The sequence below is a fragment of the Salmo trutta genome, unplaced genomic scaffold (assembly GCF_901001165.1).
Source record: "Salmo trutta unplaced genomic scaffold, fSalTru1.1, whole genome shotgun sequence".
In the NCBI taxonomy this organism is placed as follows: domain Eukaryota; kingdom Metazoa; phylum Chordata; class Actinopteri; order Salmoniformes; family Salmonidae; genus Salmo; species Salmo trutta.
In genome coordinates, this window is record NW_021823104.1 from 724,630 (window position 1) to 745,069 (window position 20,440).

The following is a 20,440-nucleotide window of genomic DNA, read 5'->3' on the forward strand; positions in this document are numbered from 1 at the left end:
ACAGCCGTAAACCAAACCTTTTGAAATGGTAGTACGGTCCCTTTAAAAATAAAACTGTCGTAAAAAACCCTGTCACCGCTCATGCGCAGAGAGACCGGAGGGGGGCAACAGCGACTGACAAAAACAACAACAACAACAACAAGAACTGTTGGAACCAAGGGAAGAGCGAGATGTCTCCATGAATACAGGCTAACTTCATTCTTACCCAGTTATTATCCACAACCTACCCGACGGCTGCTTTCTCACAAGGCTTGATTAGATGGTGCCGGGCCCATGAACTTGGCTAGTCAGAGCGGGGAGACCGGCTGTAGCCAGCTCCTCTTCGCCAACTTTAACCAGGACAACACGTAAGGAAGGCCGGGGGGAAGGGGGGGAGAGGGGTGGCCCCTAACCGTTACAGTGGTTTTAAGGGTTTGTTTTTTTAATCGGTGTAGTTGAGGGGTCCCAGCCATCTGTATCTCGACGGAGAGAGGTGCTAGTTAGCTAACTGACAAGCTGTCTGATCACGTTGTCTACTATAGTTAGCATCCATGTCGTTAGCCAGCTAAAAACGCTAACCAGCTAGCCAGCTAAAACGCTAACCAGCTAGCCAGCTAAAACGCTAACCAGCTAGCCAGCTAAAACGCTAACCAGCTAGCCAGCTAAAACCGCTAGCCAGCTAAAACCGCTAACCAGCTAGCCAGCTAAAACGCTAGCCAGCTAAAACGCTAACCAGCTAGCCAGCTAAAACGCTAACCAGCTAGCCAGCTAAAACGCTAACCAGCTAGCCAGCTAAAACGCTAACCAGCTAGTCAGCTAAAACGCTAACCAGCTAGCCAGCTAAAACGCTAACCAGCTAGCCAACTAAAACGCTAACCAGCTAGTCAGCTAAAACGCTAACCAGCTAGTCAGCTAAAAACGCTAACCAGCTAAAACGCTAACCAGCTAGTCAGCTAAAACGCTAACCAGCTAGTCAGCTAAAAACGCTAACCAGCTAAAACGCTAACCAGCTAGCTAGCTAAAACGCTAGCCAGCTAAAACGCTAACCAGCTAGTCAGCTAAAACGCTGACCAGCTAGTCAGCTAAAACGCTAGCCAGCTAGCCAGCTAAAGTGACTGGATAAGCAAGAAGCGTAAACTAGTTGTCTAACAGAAAAAGGCCCAGGGGATCATTCCTTTAATATGACAGTGTATTGATACCAGAACCAATATCTGGGGAAAAGGCGAGATGTCCTCTCTGTCCAGAAAGCTACGATTCCCTCTGGACCCTCATTTATAAACGCTACACAGAATATGGCCCAAAACGTTTATCAGTTCATGAAAAAGTCTGAAAACTGAACTTGACTTGATAGTGTGCTTATTCTCCCGGTAACTTCAGACCATGCCTATCAAATCAAATGTATTTATATCGCCCTTCTTACATCAGCTGATATCTCAAAGTGCTGTACAGAAATGTACTAATGCTGTATCACATCCGGCCGTGATTGGGAGTCCCACAGGGCGGTGCACAAATTCCCGGTTTGGCCAGGGTAGGCCGTCAATGGAAATAATATTTTGTTCTTAACTTCTATGGGCTACCTAGCGTCCCACCTGCGGGACGCAGCCAGTGAAATATCACAGCGGCAAATACAAAAACAACAAAATGTCATAATTCAACTTTCTCAAACATACAACTATTTTACACCATTTTAAAGATACACTTCTCCTTGATGTAACCACATTGTCCGATTTCAAAAAGGCTTTACAGCGAAAGCAAAACATTAGATTATGTTAGGAGAGTACATACAGTGGGGGGAAAACAGTATTTGATCCTCTGCTGATGTAACCGATGTGAAATGGCTAGTTAGTTAGCGGTGGTGCGCGCTAATAGCGTTTCAATCGGTGACGTCACTCGCTCTGAGACCTGAAGTGGTTGTTCCCCTTGCGTTGCAAGAGCCGGGGCTTTTGTGGCGCGATGGGTAACGATGCTTCGTGGGGTGTCAGTTGTTGATGTGTGCAAGGGTCCCTGGTTCGAGCCCAGGTTGGGGCGAAGAGAGGGACGGAACCTACACAGTTACACTGATTTTGTACATTTGCCCACTGACAAAGAAAGGATCAGTCTATAATTTTAGTGGTAGGTTTATTTGAACAGTGAGAGACAGAATAACAACAAAAATATCCAGAAAAACGCATGTCAGAAATGTTATAAATTGATTTGCATTTTAATGAGGGAAATAAGTATTTGACCCCCTCTCAATCAGAAAGATTTCTGGCTCCCAGGTGTCTTTTATACAGGTAACGAGCTGGGATTAGGAGCACACTCTTAAAGGGAGTGCTCCTAACCGCAGCTTGTTACCTGTATAAAAGACACCTGTCCACAGAAGCAATCAATCAATCAGATTCCAAACTCTCCACCATGGCCAAGACCAAAGAGCTCTCCAAGGATGTCAGGGACAAGATTATAGACCTACACAAGGCTAGAATGGGCTACAAGACCATCGCCAAGCAGCTTGGTGAGAAGGTGACAACAGTTGGTGCGATTATTCGCAAATGGAAGAAACACAAAAGAACTGTCAATTTCGCTCGGCCTGGGGCTCCATGCAAGATCTCACCTCATGGAGTTGCAATGATCATGAGAACGGTGAGGAATCAGCCCAGAACTACACGGGAGGATCTTGTCAATGATCTCAAGGCAGCTGGGACCATAGTCACCAAGAAAACAATTGGTAACACACTACGCCATGAAGGACTGAAATCCTGCAACGCCCGCAAGGTCCCCCTGCTCAAGAATACATATACATGCCCGTCTGAAGTTTGCCAATGAACATCTGAATGACTCAGAGGACAACTGGTGAAAGTGTTGTGATCAGATCAGACCAAAATGGAGCTCTTTGACATCAACTCAACTCGCCGTGTTTGGAGGAGGAGGAATGCTGCCTATGACCCCAAGAACACCATCTCCACCGTCAAACATGGAGGTGGAAACATTATGCTTTGGGGGTGTTTTTCTGCTAAGGGGACAGGACAACTTCACTGCATCAAAGGGATGATGGACGGGGCCATGTACCGCCAAATCTTGGGTGAGAACCTCCTTCCCTCAGCCAGGGCATTAAAAATGGGTCGTGGATGGGTATTCCAGCATGACAATGACCCAAAACACACGGTCAAGGCAACAAAGGAGTGGCTCAAGAAGAAGCACATTAAGGTCCTGGAGTGGCCTAGCCAGTCTCCAGACCTTAATCCCATAGAAAATCTGTGGAGGGAGCTGAAGGTTCGAGTTGCCAAACGTCAGCCACGAAACCTTAATGACTTGGAGAAGATCTGCAAAGAGGAGTGGGACAAAATCCCTCCTGAGATGTGTGCAAACCTGGTGGCCAACTACAAGAAACGTCTGACCTCTGTGATTGCCAACAAGGGTTTTGCCACCAAGTACTAAGTCATGTTTTGCAGAGGGGTCAAATACTTATTTCCCTCATTAAAATGCAAATCAATTTATAACATTTTTGACATGCGTTTTTCTGGATTTTTTTGTTGTTATTCTGTCTCTCACTGTTCAAATAAACCTACTATTAAAATTATAGACTGATCATTTCTTTGTAAGTGGGCAAACGTACAAAATCAGCAGGGGATCAAATACTTTTCACCCCCACTGTAGACAAAAATAATCACACAGCCATTTTCCAAGCAAGGACATGTGTCAATAAAACCCAAAACACAACTAAATGAAGCACTAACCTTTGACGATCTCCATCAGATGACACTCCTAGGACATTGTTACACAATACATGTATGTTTTGTTCGATAAAGTTCATATTTATATCCAAAAACAGCAATTTACATTGGCACGTGATGTTCATAAAATGTATTCCCACCAAAACGTCCGGTGAATGTGCACATCAATTTACAAAAATACTCATCATAAACGTTGACAAAATATATAACAATTATTTAAAGAATTATAGATAGACTACTCCTGGATGCAACCGCTGTGTCAGATTTTAAAATAGCTTTACGGAGAAAGCACATTTTTCAATATTCTGAGTACATAGCTCAGCCATCACGGTGAGCTATTCAGACACTCGCCAAGTTCGGGGCAACCTAAACTCAGAAATAGTATTAGAAATATTCTCTTACCTTTGCTAATCTTTGTCAGAATGCACTCCCAGGACTGCTACTTCCACAAGAAATGTTGTTTTTGTTCTAAATAATCCATATTTATGTACAAATACCTCCATTTTGTTCATGCGTACAGATCATTTATCCAAAGGCATAACGCGCGAGCGCGAAACGAGAGACGAAAAGTCAAAGTGTTCCATTACCGTACTTAGAAGCATGTCAAACGCTATTTAAAATGAATCTTTATGGTATTTTTAACGTAAAATTGTGATAATATTCCAACCGGACAATAGCGTATTCATTCAAGAAGAAAAAGAAGGAGGGGCGTGCTCGCGTGACCGCGCATATCCAATCCCTTTGTTGCCAGGTAGACCACTCAGTAACTGAGCTCCTATTATCTGCCCAGTGACAGGAGAATGCTCAAATCACTTTCTGAAGGCTTTAGACAGCCAATGGAAGCCTTCGGAAGTGCAACGTCCCCCACAGACACTGTAGTTTCGATAGAGAATCAAAAGAAGAACTACAATTCTCAGACTTTCCACTTCCTGCTTGAAATTTTCTCAGGTTTTTGCCTGCCATATGAGTTCTGTTATACTCACAGACACCATTCAAACTGTTTTAGAAACTTCAGAGTGTTTTCTATCCAAATATACTAATAATATGCATATTCTAGTTTCTGGGCCAGAGTAGTAACCTGTTTAATTTGGGTACGTTTTTCATCCGGCCGTGAAAATACTTCCCCCTAGCCCAGACAGGTTTTAACTGACTGGCCTAGTTAAATAAAATGTAAAAGTGTGCTGAGCGATTAGTGCTTTTTGAGGTCTTTTCGGTTCATTATTTTTAAAAATGACGTGTTTCGATTCTTTTTTTTAACATTAAATGCATTATGAAATAATGACATTAAAATGATTAGTGCTTTTTAATGGAAATACCAAAGCCAAAAATAGTGAACATTCAATTGCCAAAACATTGAAAATATTCCACTGTCTCTTGTCAGAAATGACTAATAAATGCTACATTTTTGGAAAGTCGTAATGCTACTGTTCCCACTACAACAACAACATACTTAAACACATGTAATGTTGTCCTTGAAACCTTTCATTGAAATACTGAAGAATTCCATTCGTTCCTATGAAGAACTGCTCCTACCGAGGAGTGCCAATATGGCTTAAAGCTTCTCAATGGCCAATACAAAGCATCAGCAGTCCAGGGTTTATATATATCGTTGGTCTGTGCGTATCTAACCTAACTTAGCAGGCGGAGAAAAAAAGCACAGAGTTTCTAAACCTAAAGTGAATCCGTTTGTGTCCAAGTTGGAAAAGAACAGGCGCAATGGATGATGGTCATTGTAGTTAATTAGTGAGTTTGAGCTGAACTTGGTTTGAATATTTGCATAATGAAAACTTCAACTCCCTTCAACCCAGCATCTCATAGTTATTTTTTTCATTATATTTATTTATTTATCCTTTATTTAACTAGGCAAGTCAGTTAAGAACATTCTTATTTACAATGACGGCCTACCGGGGAACAGTGGGGTTAACTGCCTTGTTCAGGGGGCAGAACGACAGATTTTTTAACCTTGTCAGCTCGGGGATTCGATCCAGCAACCTTTCGGTTACTGGCCCCACGCTCCAACCACTAGCCTATTTGCCTTAATTTCTCTCGTGAATGATTTAATTTCTCTCTGGAGAAATGGTGGGCGTTGACCTCACAAAAACCCCTTGAACTAATAATAGAACCAACGTTGGTCAAGTAGTTGTTTAATAACCAAACCCCCCCTGGAAATGTGGTTCATCGCTCAGCACTAGTACACACAGCTTCTAGTGGTTGAAGTATTGCATTAGGGTCAGGGTTAGGGTCAGGGTCAGGGTCAGGGTCAGGGTTAGGGGTTAGTGAAGTATTGCATTGGGGTCAGGGTTAGGGTCAGGGTCAGGGTTAGGGGTTAGTGAAGTATTGCATTGGGGTCAGGGTTAGGGTCAGGGTCAGGGTTAGGGGTTAGTGAAGTATTGCATTGGGGTCAGGGTTAGGGTCAGGGTCAGGGTCAGGGTTAGGGGTTAGTGAAGTATTGCATTGGGGTCAGGGTTAGGGTCAGGGTCAGGGTTAGGGTCAGGGGTTAGTGAAGTATTGCATTGGGGTTAGGGTCAGGGGTTAGTGAAGTATTGCATTGGGGTTAGAGTCAGGGTTAGGGTCAGGGTCAGGGTTAGGGGTTAGTGAAGTATTGCATTGGGGTTAGGGTCAGGGTCAGGGTTAGGGGTTAGTGAAGTATTGCATTGGGGTTAGGGTCAGGGTTAGGGTCAGGGGTTAGTGAAGTATTGCATTGGGGTCAGGGTCAGGGTCAGGGGTTAGTGAAGTATTGCATTGGGGTTAGGGTCAGGGTTAGGGGTTAGTGAAGTATTGCATTGGGGTTAGGGTCAGGGTTAGGGGTTAGGGGTTAGTGAAGTATTGCATTAGGGTTAGGGTCAGGGGTTAGTGAAGTATTGCATTGGGGTCAGGGTCAGGGTCAGGGTTAGGGTTAGGGTTAGGGTCAGGGTCAGGGGTTAGTGAAGTATTGCATTGGGGTTAGGGTCAGGGTTAGGGGTTAGGGGTTAGTGAAGTATTGCATTGGGGTCAGGGTCAGGGTCAGGGTTAGGGGTTAGGGGTTAGTGAAGTATTGCATTGGGGTCAGGGTCAGGGTCAGGGGTTAGTGAAGTATTGCATTGGGGTTAGGGTTAGGGTCAGGGTTAGGGGTTAGTGAAGTATTGCATTGGGGTTAGGGTCAGGGGTTAGTGAAGTATTGCATTGGGGTTAGGGTCAGGGGTTAGTGAAGTATTGCATTGGGGTCAGGGTCAGGGTCAGGGGTTAGTGAAGTATTGCATTAGGGTTAGGGTCAGGGTCAGGGGTTAGTGAAGTATTGCATTAGGGTTAGGGTTAGGGTCAGGGGTTAGGGTCAGGGTCAGGGTTAGGGGTTAGTGAAGTATTGCATTAGGGTCAGGGTCAGGGTTAGGGTTAGGGTCAGGGTCAGGGTTAGGGGTTAGTGAAGTATTGCATTAGGGTTAGGGTCAGGGTTAGGGTTAGGGTCAGGGGTTAGTGAAGTATTGCATTATGGTTAAGGTCAGGGTTAGTGAAGTATTGCATTGGGGTTAGGGTCAGGGTTAGGGGTCAGGGGTTAGTGAAGTATTGCATTGGGGTTAGGGTCAGGGTTAGGGGTTAGGGGTTAGTGAAGTATTGCATTGGGGTTAGGGTTAGGGGTTAGTGAAGTATTGCATTGGGGTTAGGGTCAGGGTTAGGGGTTAGTGAAGTATTGCATTAGGGTTAGGGTCAGGGTTAGGGGTTAGTGAAGTATTGCATTGGGGTCAGGGTCAGGGTTAGGGTCAGGGTCAGGGTTAGGGGTTAGTGAAGTATTGCATTGGGGTCAGGGTCAGGGGTTAGTGAAGTATTGCATTGGGGTCAGGGTTAGGGGTTAGTAAAGTATTGCATTGGGGTTAGGGTCAGGGTTAGGGTTAGGGGTTAGGGGTTAGTGAAGTATTGCATTGGGGTTAAGGTCAGGGTTAGGGGTTAGGGGTTAGTGAAGTATTGCATTGGGGTTAGGGTCAGGGTTAAGGTCAGGGTTAGGGTCAGGGTTAGGGTCAGGGTTAGGGTCAGGGTTAGGGTCAGGGTTAGGGTCAGGGGTTAGTGAAGTATTGCATTGGGGTTAGGGTCAGGGTTAGGGTCAGGGTCAGGGTTAGGGGTTAGTGAAGTATTGCATTGGGGTTAGGGTCAGGGTTAGGGGTTAGGGGTTAGTGAAGTATTGCTTTGGGGTCAGGGTTAGGGTTAGGGTCAGGGTTAGGGGTTAGTGAAGTATTGCATTGGGGTTAGGGTCAGGGTTAGGGGTTAGGGGTTAGTGAAGTATTGCATTGGGGTCAGGGTCAGGGTCAGGGTCAGGGTTAGGGGTCAGGGCTTAGTGAAGTATTGCATTGGGGTCAGGGTTAGGGGTTAGTGAAGTATTGCATTGGGGTTAGGGTCAGGGTTAAGGTCAGGGTTAGGGTCAGGGTTAGGGTCAGGGGTTAGTGAAGTATTGCATTGGGGTTGGGGTCAGGGTTAGGTTCAGGGTCAGGGGTTAGTGAAGTATTGCATTGGGGTTAGGGTCAGGGGTTAGTGAAGTATTGCATTGCAAGAAGGCAAAAGGAGCCTCGTATATATGATGTCACTCTTATTCAGAACAACAACAAACGGGGCAGCTATGCCTGACTATAATAACAAGACGCAATCATTTGGCTGTTTAACGAGAAGAGCGGAAATCAATGTAATTTTATCTTTGAATTGTAAAATAATTACAACTAGGCATCAATTTCTATTGTTTCGTCCATTTCCTGATAATTGCAGAATAAATTCCTCACCTTTTCTGTCTGTGATGGTTTCATACTGGCCTACGACAAGATAGGACAGGCTACCATTCGTCCCGTTGCTCATTTTCATTGGACCCACTTCACAGTATGTAAATAGATAACCTATGTCAAGTATTTTGCTCTGTACGTTCTGATCCGAAGCGCAGTTTAATGGTAGAGCGGATGGTTCACCCTTTTTAGGCTCAGTCTGTAGACTGAAATGGGACGTTTCTATAGTAGTGCCCCTGAAGAACATCACAAAATTACACCTGCTGAGTGTTCTGGCCTTCCCTGTGGTTCAGTTGGTAGAGCAACGCCAGCATGGTGTGTTATATATACTGGCCTTCCCTGTGGTTCAGTTGGTAGAGCAACGCCAGCATGGTGTGTTATATATACTGGGCTTCCCTGTGGTTCAGTTGGTAGAGCAACACCAGCATGGTGTGTTATACATACTGGCCTTCCCTGTGGTTCAGTTGGTAGAGCAACACCAGCATGGTGTGTTATACATACTGGCCTTCCCTGTGGTTCAGTTGGTAGAGCAACGCCAGCATGGTGTGTTATACATACTGGCCTTCCCTGTGGTTCAGTTGGTAGAGCAACACCAGCATGGTGTGTTATACATACTGGCCTTCCCTGTGGTTCAGTTGGTAGAGCAACGCCAGCATGGTGTGTTATACATACTGGCCTTCCCTGTGGTTCAGTTGGTAGAGCAACGCCAGCATGGTGTGTTATACATACTGGCCTTCCCTGTGGTTCAGTTGGTAGAGCAACGCCAGCATGGTGTGTTATACATACTGGCCTTCCCTGTGGTTCAGTTGGTAGAGCAACGCCAGCATGGTGTGTTATACTGGCCTTCCCTGTGGTTCAGTTGGTAGAGCAACGCCAGCATGGTGTGTTATATATACTGGCCTTCCCTGTGGTTCAGTTGGTAGAGCAACACCAGCATGGTGTGTTATATATACTGGCCTTCCCTGTGGTTCAGTTGGTAGAGCAACGCCAGCATGGTGTGTTATACATACTGGCCTTCCCTGTGGTTCAGTTGGTAGAGCAACGCCAGCATGGTGTGTTATACATACTGGCCTTCCCTGTGGTTCAGTTGGTAGAGCAACGCCAGCATGGTGTGTTATACATACTGGCCTTCCCTGTGGTTCAGTTGGTAGAGCAACACCAGCATGGTGTGTTATACATACTGGCCTTCCCTGTGGTTCAGTTGGTAGAGCAACGCCAGCATGGTGTGTTATATATACTGGCCTTCCCTGTGGTTCAGTTGGTAGAGCAACGCCAGCATGGTGTGTTATACATACTGGCCTTCCCTGTGGTTCAGTTGGTAGAGCAACACCAGCATGGTGTGTTATATATACTGGCCTTCCCTGTGGTTCAGTTGGTAGAGCAACGCCAGCATGGTGTGTTATATATACTGGCCTTCCCTGTGGCTCAGTTGGTAGAGCAACGCCAGCATTGTGTGTTATACATACTGGCCTTCCCTGTGGTTCAGTTGGTAGAGCAACGCCAGCATGGTGTGTTATATATACTGGCCTTCCCTGTGGTTCAGTTGGTAGAGCAACGCCAGCATGGTGTGTTATATATACTGGCCTTCCCTGTGGTTCAGTTGGTAGAGCAACGCCAGCATGGTGTGTTATACATACTGGCCTTCCCTGTGGCTCAGTTGGTAGAGCAACACCAGCATGGTGTGTTATATATACTGGCCTTCCCTGTGGTTCAGTTGGTAGAGCAACGCCAGCATGGTGTGTTATATATACTGGCCTTCCCTGTGGTTCAGTTGGTAGAGCAACGCCAGCATGGTGTGTTATATATACTGGCCTTCCCTGTGGTTCAGTTGGTAGAGCAACGCCAGCATGGTGTGTTATACATACTGGCCTTCCCTGTGGTTCAGTTGGTAGAGCAACGCCAGCATGGTGTGTTATACATACTGGCCTTCCCTGTGGTTCAGTTGGTAGAGCAACGCCAGCATGGTGTGTTATACATACTGGCCTTCCCTGTGGTTCAGTTGGTAGAGCAACGCCAGCATGGTGTGTTATATATACTGGCCTTCCCTGTGGCTCAGTTGGTAGAGCAACGCCAGCATGGTGTGTTATACATACTGGCCTTCCCTGTGGTTCAGTTGGTAGAGCAACGCCAGCATGGTGTGTTATACATACTGGCCTTCCCTGTGGCTCAGTTGGTAGAGCAACGCCAGCATGGTGTGTTATACATACTGGCCTTCCCTGTGGCTCAGTTGGTAGAGCAACGCCAGCATGGTGTGTTATACATACTGGCCTTCCCTGTGGTTCAGTTGGTAGAGAAACGCCAGCATGGTGTGTTATATATACTGGCCTTCCCTGTGGCTCAGTTGGTAGAGCAACGCCAGCATGGTGTGTTATACATACTGGCCTTCCCTGTGGTTCAGTTGGTAGAGCAACGCCAGCATGGTGTGTTATACATACTGGCCTTCCCTGTGGCTCAGTTGGTAGAGCAACGCCAGCATGGTGTGTTATACATACTGGCCTTCCCTGTGGCTCAGTTGGTAGAGCAACGCCAGCATGGTGTGTTATACATACTGGCCTTCCCTGTGGTTCAGTTGGTAGAGCAACGCCAGCATGGTGTGTTATACATACTGGCCTTCCCTGTGGTTCAGTTGGTAGAGCAACGCCAGCATGGTGTGTTATACATACTGGCCTTCCCTGTGGTTCAGTTGGTAGAGCAACGCCAGCATGGTGTGTTATACATACTGGCCTTCCCTGTGGTTCAGTTGGTAGAGCAACGCCAGCATGGTGTGTTATACATACTGGCCTTCCCTGTGGTTCAGTTGGTAGAGCAACGCCAGCATGGTGTGTTATACATACTGGCCTTCCCTGTGGTTCAGTTGGTAGAGCAACGCCAGCATGGTGTGTTATATATACTGGCCTTCCCTGTGGTTCAGTTGGTAGAGCAACGCCAGCATGGTGTGTTATACATACTGGCCTTCCCTGTGGTTCAGTTGGTAGAGCAACGCCAGCATGGTGTGTTATATATACTGGCCTTCCCTGTGGTTCAGTTGGTAGAGCAACGCCAGCATGGTGTGTTATACATACTGGCCTTCCCTGTGGTTCAGTTGGTAGAGCAACGCCAGCATGGTGTGTTATATATACTGGCCTTCCCTGTGGTTCAGTTGGTAGAGCAACGCCAGCATGGTGTGTTATATATACTGGCCTTCCCTGTGGTTCAGTTGGTAGAGCAACACCAGCATGGTGTGTTATACATACTGGCCTTCCCTGTGGTTCAGTTGGTAGAGCAACGCCAGCATGGTGTGTTATACATACTGGCCTTCCCTGTGGCTCAGTTGGTAGAGCAACGCCAGCATGGTGTGTTATACATACTGGCCTTCCCTGTGGCTCAGTTGGTAGAGCAACGCCAGCATGGTGTGTTATATATACTGGCCTTCCCTGTGGTTCAGTTGGTAGAGCAACGCCAGCATGGTGTGTTATACATACTGGCCTTCCCTTCAGTTGGTAGAGCAACGCCAGCATGGTGTGTTATACATACTGGCCTTCCCTGTGGTTCAGTTGGTAGAGCAACGCCAGCATGGTGTGTTATACATACTGGCCTTCCCTTCAGTTGGTAGAGCAACGCCAGCATGGTGTGTTATATATACTGGCCTTCCCTGTGGTTCAGTTGGTAGAGCAACGCCAGCATGGTGTGTTATATATACTGGCCTTCCCTGTGGTTCAGTTGGTAGAGCAACGCCAGCATGGTGTGTTATATATACTGGCCTTCCCTGTGGCTCAGTTGGTAGAGCAACGCCAGCATGGTGTGTTATACATACTGGCCTTCCCTGTGGTTCAGTTGGTAGAGCAACGCCAGCATGGTGTGTTATACATACTGGCCTTCCCTGTGGTTCAGTTGGTAGAGCAACGCCAGCATGGTGTGTTATATATACTGGCCTTCCCTGTGGTTCAGTTGGTAGAGCAACGCCAGCATGGTGTGTTATATATACTGGCCTTCCCTGTGGTTCAGTTGGTAGAGCAACGCCAGCATGGTGTGTTATACATACTGGCCTTCCCTGTGGTTCAGTTGGTAGAGCAACACCAGCATGGTGTGTTATACATACTGGCCTTCCCTGTGGTTCAGTTGGTAGAGCAACACCAGCATGGTGTGTTATACATACTGGCCTTCCCTGTGGTTCAGTTGGTAGAGCAACGCCAGCATGGTGTGTTATATATACTGGCCTTCCCTGTGGTTCAGTTGGTAGAGCAACGCCAGCATGGTGTGTTATACATACTGGCCTTCCCTGTGGTTCAGTTGGTAGAGCAACGCCAGCATGGTGTGTTATACATACTGGCCTTCCCTGTGGTTCAGTTGGTAGAGCAACGCCAGCATGGTGTGTTATACATACTGGCCTTCCCTGTGGTTCAGTTGGTAGAGCAACGCCAGCATGGTGTGTTATACATACTGGCCTTCCCTGTGGTTCAGTTGGTAGAGCAACGCCAGCATGGTGTGTTATACATACTGGCCTTCCCTGTGGTTCAGTTGGTAGAGCAACGCCAGCATGGTGTGTTATACATACTGGCCTTCCCTGTGGTTCAGTTGGTAGAGCAACGCCAGCATGGTGTGTTATACATACTGGCCTTCCCTGTGGTTCAGTTGGTAGAGCAACGCCAGCATGGTGTGTTATACATACTGGCCTTCCCTGTGGTTCAGTTGGTAGAGCAACGCCAGCATGGTGTGTTATACATACTGGCCTTCCCTGTGGTTCAGTTGGTAGAGCAACGCCAGCATGGTGTGTTATACATACTGGCCTTCCCTGTGGTTCAGTTGGTAGAGCAACGCCAGCATGGTGTGTTATACATACTGGCCTTCCCTGTGGTTCAGTTGGTAGAGCAACGCCAGCATGGTGTGTTATACATACTGGCCTTCCCTGTGGTTCAGTTGGTAGAGCAACGCCAGCATGGTGTGTTATACATACTGGCCTTCCCTGTGGTTCAGTTGGTAGAGCAACGCCAGCATGGTGTGTTATATATACTGGCCTTCCCTGTGGCTCAGTTGGTAGAGCAACGCCAGCATGGTGTGTTATACATACTGGCCTTCCCTGTGGTTCAGTTGGTAGAGCAACGCCAGCATGGTGTGTTATACATACTGGCCTTCCCTGTGGTTCAGTTGGTAGAGCAACGCCAGCATGGTGTGTTATATATACTGGCCTTCCCTGTGGTTCAGTTGTAGAGCAACGCCAGCATGGTGTGTTATATATACTGGCCTTCCCTGTGGCTCAGTTGGTAGAGCAACGCCAGCATGGTGTGTTATACATACTGGCCTTCCCTGTGGCTCAGTTGGTAGAGCAACGCCAGCATGGTGTGTTATACATACTGGCCTTCCCTGTGGTTCAGTTGGTAGAGCAACGCCAGCATGGTGTGTTATATATACTGGCCTTCCCTGTGGTTCAGTTGGTAGAGCAACGCCAGCATGGTGTGTTATACATACTGGCCTTCCCTGTGGTTCAGTTGGTAGAGCAACGCCAGCATGGTGTGTTATACATACTGGCCTTCCCTGTGGCTCAGTTGGTAGAGCAACGCCAGCATGGTGTGTTATATATACTGGCCTTCCCTGTGGTTCAGTTGGTAGAGCAACGCCAGCATGGTGTGTTATACATACTGGCCTTCCCTGTGGTTCAGTTGGTAGAGCAACGCCAGCATGGTGTGTTATACATACTGGCCTTCCCTGTGGTTCAGTTGGTAGAGCAACGCCAGCATGGTGTGTTATACATACTGGCCTTCCCTGTGGCTCAGTTGGTAGAGCAACGCCAGCATGGTGTGTTATACATACTGGCCTTCCCTGTGGCTCAGTTGGTAGAGCAACGCCAGCATGGTGTGTTATACATACTGGCCTTCCCTGTGGCTCAGTTGGTAGAGCAACACCAGCATGGTGTGTTATACATACTGGCCTTCCCTGTGGCTCAGTTGGTAGAGCAACACCAGCATGGTGTGTTATACATACTGGCCTTCCCTGTGGCTCAGTTGGTAGAGCAACGCCAGCATGGTGTGTTATACATACTGGCCTTCCCTGTGGTTCAGTTGGTAGAGCAACGCCAGCATGGTGTGTTATACATACTGGCCTTCCCTGTGGTTCAGTTGGTAGAGCAACACCAGCATGGTGTGTTATATATACTGGCCTTCCCTGTGGCTCAGTTGGTAGAGCAACGCCAGCATGGTGTGTTATACATACTGGCCTTCCCTGTGGCTCAGTTGGTAGAGCAACGCCAGCATGGTGTGTTATATATACTGGCCTTCCCTGTGGTTCAGTTGGTAGAGCAACGCCAGCATGGTGTGTTATACATACTGGCCTTCCCTGTGGCTCAGTTGGTAGAGCAACGCCAGCATGGTGTGTTATACATACTGGCCTTCCCTGTGGTTCAGTTGGTAGAGCAACGCCAGCATGGTGTGTTATACATACTGGCCTTCCCTGTGGTTCAGTTGGTAGAGCAACACCAGCATGGTGTGTTATACATACTGGCCTTCCCTGTGGCTCAGTTGGTAGAGCAACGCCAGCATGGTGTGTGCAACGCCAGCATGGTGTGTGCAACGCCAGCATGGTGTGTGCAACGCCAGCATGGTGTGTGCAACGCCAGCATGGTGTGTGCAACGCCAGCATGGTGTTTACAACGCCAGCATGGTGTTTACAACGCCAGGGTTGTGGGTTCGATTCCCACGGGGGGGAGCCAGTACAAAAAATGCATGAAATGAAATGTATGCATTCACTTCTGTAAGTCACTCTGGATAAGAGTGTCTGCTAAATGACTCAAATGTAAATGTTATACAGTTAATTTGGGAAAGTTCATTTTTAACATCTATATTTTGGTCATTTAGCAGACTCTCTTCTCCAGAGTGACTTGGCCAACTAAGCTACTTAAACAACAACACATCACAGTCATAGTATGTACAAAAACTGTTTTTGTAACCGGCTGCTTGCGAATGTATTTTAAAATACATTTATTTTCACTAAGTATTTAGTCGTTTTATTTTTGATGCGTTGGTCTCGATGGTGTTTTGTGTTGGGTGATTTTTACCCGTCCCTGGTGGAGTCTGTGAAAGTGGATGCCATTGCTGACCACTCTGGTCTTTCTGGGTAGTGGGATTGCAACACACACTGTCACAGTCTCTGTCTCTCTCCCCTCGGTCAGACCAGTGTCACCAGCCTGTCTCTCTCTCCTCGGTTAGAGCAGTGTCACCAGCCTGTCTCTCTCTCCTCGGTTAGACCAGTGTCACCAGCCTGTCTCTGTCTCTCTCTCCTCGGTTAGACCAGTGTCACCAGCCTGTCTCTCTCTCCTCGGTTAGACCAGTGTCACCAGCCTGTCTCTGTCTCTCTCTCCTCGGTCAGACCAGTGTCACCAGCATGTCTCTGTCTCTCTCTCCTCGGTTAGACCAGTGTCACCAGCCTGTCTCTCTCTCCTCAGTTAGACCAGTGTCTCCAGCCTGTCTCTCTCTCCTCGGTTAGACCAGTGTCACCAGCCTGTCTCTCTCTCCTCGGTCAGACCAGTGTCACCAGCCTGTCTCTCTCTCCTCGGTTAGAGCAGTGTCACCAGCCTGTCTCTCTCTCCTCGGTTAGACCAGTGTCACCAGCCTGTCTCTCTCCCCTCGGTTAGACCAGTGTCCCCAGCCTGTCTCTCTCTCCTCGGTTAGACCAGTGTCACCAGCCTGTCTCTGTCTCCCTCCCCTCGGTTAGACCAGTGTCCCCAGCCTGTCTCTCTCTCCTCGGTCAGACCAGTGTCACCAGCCTGTCTCTCTCTCCTCGGTTAGACCAGTGTCACCAGCCTGTCTCTCTCTCCTCGGTTAGACCAGTGTCACCAGCCTGTCTCTGTCTCTCTCTCCTCGGTCAGATCAGTGTCACCAGCCTGTCTCTCTCTCCTCGGTTAGACCAGTGTCACCAGCCTGTCTCTCTCTCCTCGGTTAGACCAGTGTCACCAGCCTGTCTCTCTCTCCTCGGTTAGACCAGTGTCACCAGCCTGTCTCTCTCTCCTCGGTTTAGACCAGTGTCACCAGCCTGTCTCTCTCTCCTCGGTTTAGACCAGTGTCACCAGCCTGTCCTCTCTCTCCTCGGTTAGACCAGTGTCACCAGCCTGTCTCTCTCTCCTCGGTTAGACCAGTGTCACCAGCCTGTCTCTGTCTCTCTCTCCTCGGTTAGACCAGTGTCACCAGCCTGTCTCTCTCTCCTCGGTTAGACCAGTGTCACCAGCCTGTCTCTCTCTCCTCGGTTAGACCAGTGTCACCAGCCTGTCTCTCTCTCCTCGGTTAGACCAGTGTCACCAGCCTGTCTCTCTCTCCTCGGTCAGACCAGTGTCACCAGCCTGTCTCTCTCTCCTCGGTTAGACCAGTGTCACCAGCCTGTCTCTCTCTCCTCGGTCAGACCAGTGTCACCAGCCTGTCTCTCTCTCTCCTCGGTTAGACCAGTGTCACCAGCCTGTCTCTGTCTCTCTCTCCTCGGTTAGACCAGTGTCACCAGCCTGTCTCTGTCTCTCTCTCCTCGGTTAGACCAGTGTCACCAGCCTGTCTCTCTCTCCTCGGTTAGACCAGTGTCACCAGCCTGTCTCTCTCTCCTCGGTCAGACCAGTGTCACCAGCCTGTCTCTCTCTCCTCGGTTAGACCAGTGTCACCAGCCTGTCTTTGTCTCTCTCTCCTCGGTCAGACCAGTGTCACCAGCCTGTCTCTGTCTCTCTCTCCTCGGTCAGACCAGTGTCACCAGCCTGTCTCTGTCTCCTCGGTCAGACCAGTGTCACCAGCCTGTCTCTCTCTCCTCGGTCAGACCAGTGTCAACCGCCTTGTCTCTCTCTCCTCGGTTAGGACCAGTGTCACCAGCCTGTCTCTCTCTCCTCGGTCAGACCAGTGTCACCAGCCTGTCTCTGTCTCTCTCTCCTCGGTTAGACCAGTGTCACCAGCCTGTCTCTCTCCCCTCGGTCAGACCAGTGTCACCAGCTGTCTCTCTCTCCTCGGTCAGACCAGTGTCACCAGCCTGTCTCTGTCTCTCTTCCTCGGTTAGGACCAGTGTCACCAGCATGTCTCTGTCTCTCTCTCCTCGGTTAGACCAGTGTCACCAGCCTGTCTCTGTCTCTCTCTCCTCGGTCAGACCAGTGTCACCAGCATGTCTCTGTCTCTCTCTCCTCGGTTAGACCAGTGTCCCCAGCCTGTCTCTCTCTCCTCGGTCAGACCAGTGTCTCCAGCCTGTCTCTGTCTCTCTCTCCTCGGTTAGACCAGTGTCACCAGCCTGTCTCTCTCTCCTCGGTTAGACCAGTGTCTCCAGCCTGTCTCTCTCTCCTCGGTTAGACCAGTGTCACCAGCCTGTCTCTCTCTCCTCGGTCAGACCAGTGTCACCAGCCTGTCTCTCTCTCCTCGGTTAGACCAGTGTCACCAGCCTGTCTCTCTCTCCCTCGGTTAGACCAGTGTCACCAGCCTGTCTCTCTCCCCTCGGTTAGACCAGTGTCACCAGCCTGTCTCTCTCTCCTCGGTTAGACCAGTGTCACCAGCTGTCTCTCTCCTCGATCAGACCAGTGTCTCCAGCCTGTCTCTCTCTCCTCGGTATAGACCAGTGTCCACCAGCCTGTCTCTCTCTCCTCGGTCAAACCAGTGTCACCAGCCTGTCTGTCTCTCCTCGGTTTAGACCAGTGTCTCCAGCCTGTCCTCTCCCCCACTGTTAATGTAGCATCACTATAATATGGAATAGATCTCTAGAATATTCCAGCAACAGGGTTCTTACAGTTTGGTACTAATGGGGGTGTGTGTGTGTGTGTGTGTGTGTGTGTGTGTGTGTGTGTGTGTGTGTGTGTGTGTGTGTGTGTGTGTGTGTGTGTGTGTGTGTGTGTGTGTGTGTGTGTGTGTGTGTGTGTGTGTTTTCTCTCTCCAGATCTTTAGCTGTTGGAACCAAATCAGGTTATAAGTTCTTCTCCCTGTCGTCTGTGGACAAATTGGAGCAGATTTATGAATGTAGTGAGTATCAATATCCTATTGATTAGTGAGTATCAATATTCTATTGATTAGTGAGTATCAATATCCTATTGATTAGTGAGTATCAATATCCTATTGATTAGTGAGTATCAATATCCTATTGATTAGTGAGTATCAATATCCTATTGATTGATTTTATTTTTTTTATATTTTTTTTTTTTTCACCTTTATTTAACCAGGTAGGCAAGTTGAGAACAAGTTCTCATTTACAATTGCGACCTGGCCAAGATAAAGCAAAGCAGTTCGACAACATACAAAAACACAGAGTTACACATGGAGTAAAACAACATACAATCAATAATACAGTAGAAAAAAAAAAAATGATGAATGTAGTGAGTATCAATATCCTATTGATTGATGAATGTAGTGAGTATCAATATCCTATTGATTAGTGAGTATCAATATCCTATTGATTGATGAATGTAGTCAGTATCAATATCCTATTGATTAGTGAGTATCAATATCCTATTGATTTATATGTAGTGAGTATCAATACCCTATTGATTTATGATATATTTATATAATACTGCACTTACGAGATACCACACAGTCATAGCCATCAGTCTTAATGTAGTTTTACGGTAATATGGAATGGCAATATATTTACTATATATACACAGGGCATTAGGAAAGTATTCAGACCCCTTGACCTTTTCCACATTCTGTTACGTTACAGCCTTATTCTAACATGGATTAAATCGTTTCCCCCCCTCATCAATCTACACACAATACCCCATAATGACATCACAATACCCCATAATGACATCACAACACCCCATAATGACATCACAATACCCCATAATGACATCACAATACCCCATAATGACCTCACAATACCCCATAATGACATCACAATACCCCATAATGACATCACAATACCCCATAATCACAAAGCAAAAACAAGTTGTTTTGAAATTTTGTGAATTTATCAAAATAATTTACATAAGTATTCAGACCCTTTACTCAGTACTTTGTTGAAGCACCTTTGGCAGCGATTACAGCGTCAAGTCTTCTTTGGTCGGATGCTACAAGCTTGGCACACCTGTATTTGGGGAGTTTCTCCCATTCCTCTCTGCAGATCCTCTCAACCATCAGGTTGGATGGGGAGCGTCGCTGCACAGCTATTTTCAGGTCTCTCCAGAGATGTTAGATCAGGTTCAAGTTCGGGCTCTGGCTGGGCCACTCAAGGACATACAGAGACTTGTCCTGAAGCCACTTCTGCGTTGTCTTGGCTGTGTGCTTAGGGTCGTTGTCCTGTTGGAAGGTGAACCTTCGCCCCAGTCTGAGGTCCTGAGCGCTCTGGAGCAGGTTTTCATCAAGGACCTCTCTGCACTTTGCTCCGTTCATCTTTCCTTTGATCCTGACTAGTCTCCCAGTCCCTGCCGCTGAAAAACATCCCCACAGCATGATGCTGCCACCACCATGCTTCACCGTAGGGATGGTGCCAGGTTTCCTCCAGACGTGACGCTTGGCATTCAGCCAAAAGAGTTCAATCTTGGTTTCATGAGACCTGAGAATCTTGTTTCTCATGGTCTGAGAGTTTAGGTGCCTTTTGTCAAACTCCAAGTGGGCTGTCATGTGCCTTTTACTGAGGAGTGGCTTCCGTCTGGACACTCCACCATAAAGGCCTGATTGGTGGAGTGCTGCAGAGAAGGTTGACCTTCTGGAAGGTTCTCCAATCTCTACAGAGGAACTCTGGAGCTCTGTCAGGGTGACCATCAGGTCCCCCGATTGCTCAGTGTGGCCGGGCGGCCAGCTCTAGGAAGAGTGTTGGCGGCTCCAAACTTCTTCCATTTAGGAATGATGGAGGCCACTGTGTTCTCGGGGACCTTCAATGCTACAGAAATGTTTTTATTTTTCATAAATTTGCAAAAATGTATAAAAAAAACTGATTTTGCTTTCTCATTATGGGGTATTGTGTGTAAATTGACGAGGGGGAAAAACAATTTTAATCCATTTTAGAATAAGGCTGTAATGTAACAAAATGTGTAAAAAGTCAAAGGGTCTGAATACTTTCCGAAGGCCCTGTACTACAGATATGTATTCCATCACAGACCAT

The 20,440-nt window shown here is 47.6% G+C and overlaps 1 protein-coding gene across 3 annotated transcripts in view; it reads left to right on the top strand.

Moving 5' to 3' along the window:
* Positions 1–63: 63 nt before the first annotated feature.
* The window catches only part of LOC115188950 (WD repeat domain phosphoinositide-interacting protein 2), a 43,060-nt gene continuing 22,683 nt past the window's right edge, over positions 64–20,440 (top strand). For 2 of the 3 annotated variants that reach the window (XM_029747779.1, XM_029747780.1), the window contains exons 1-2: positions 64–347; positions 18,281–18,363. In XM_029747779.1, the coding sequence (XP_029603639.1) occupies positions 274–347; positions 18,281–18,363 (157 nt within the window). In that variant the 5' untranslated portion in view covers positions 64–273. The remainder of the gene's footprint in view (positions 348–18,280; positions 18,364–20,440) is intronic. The other variant, XM_029747781.1, reaches the window with a different exon arrangement.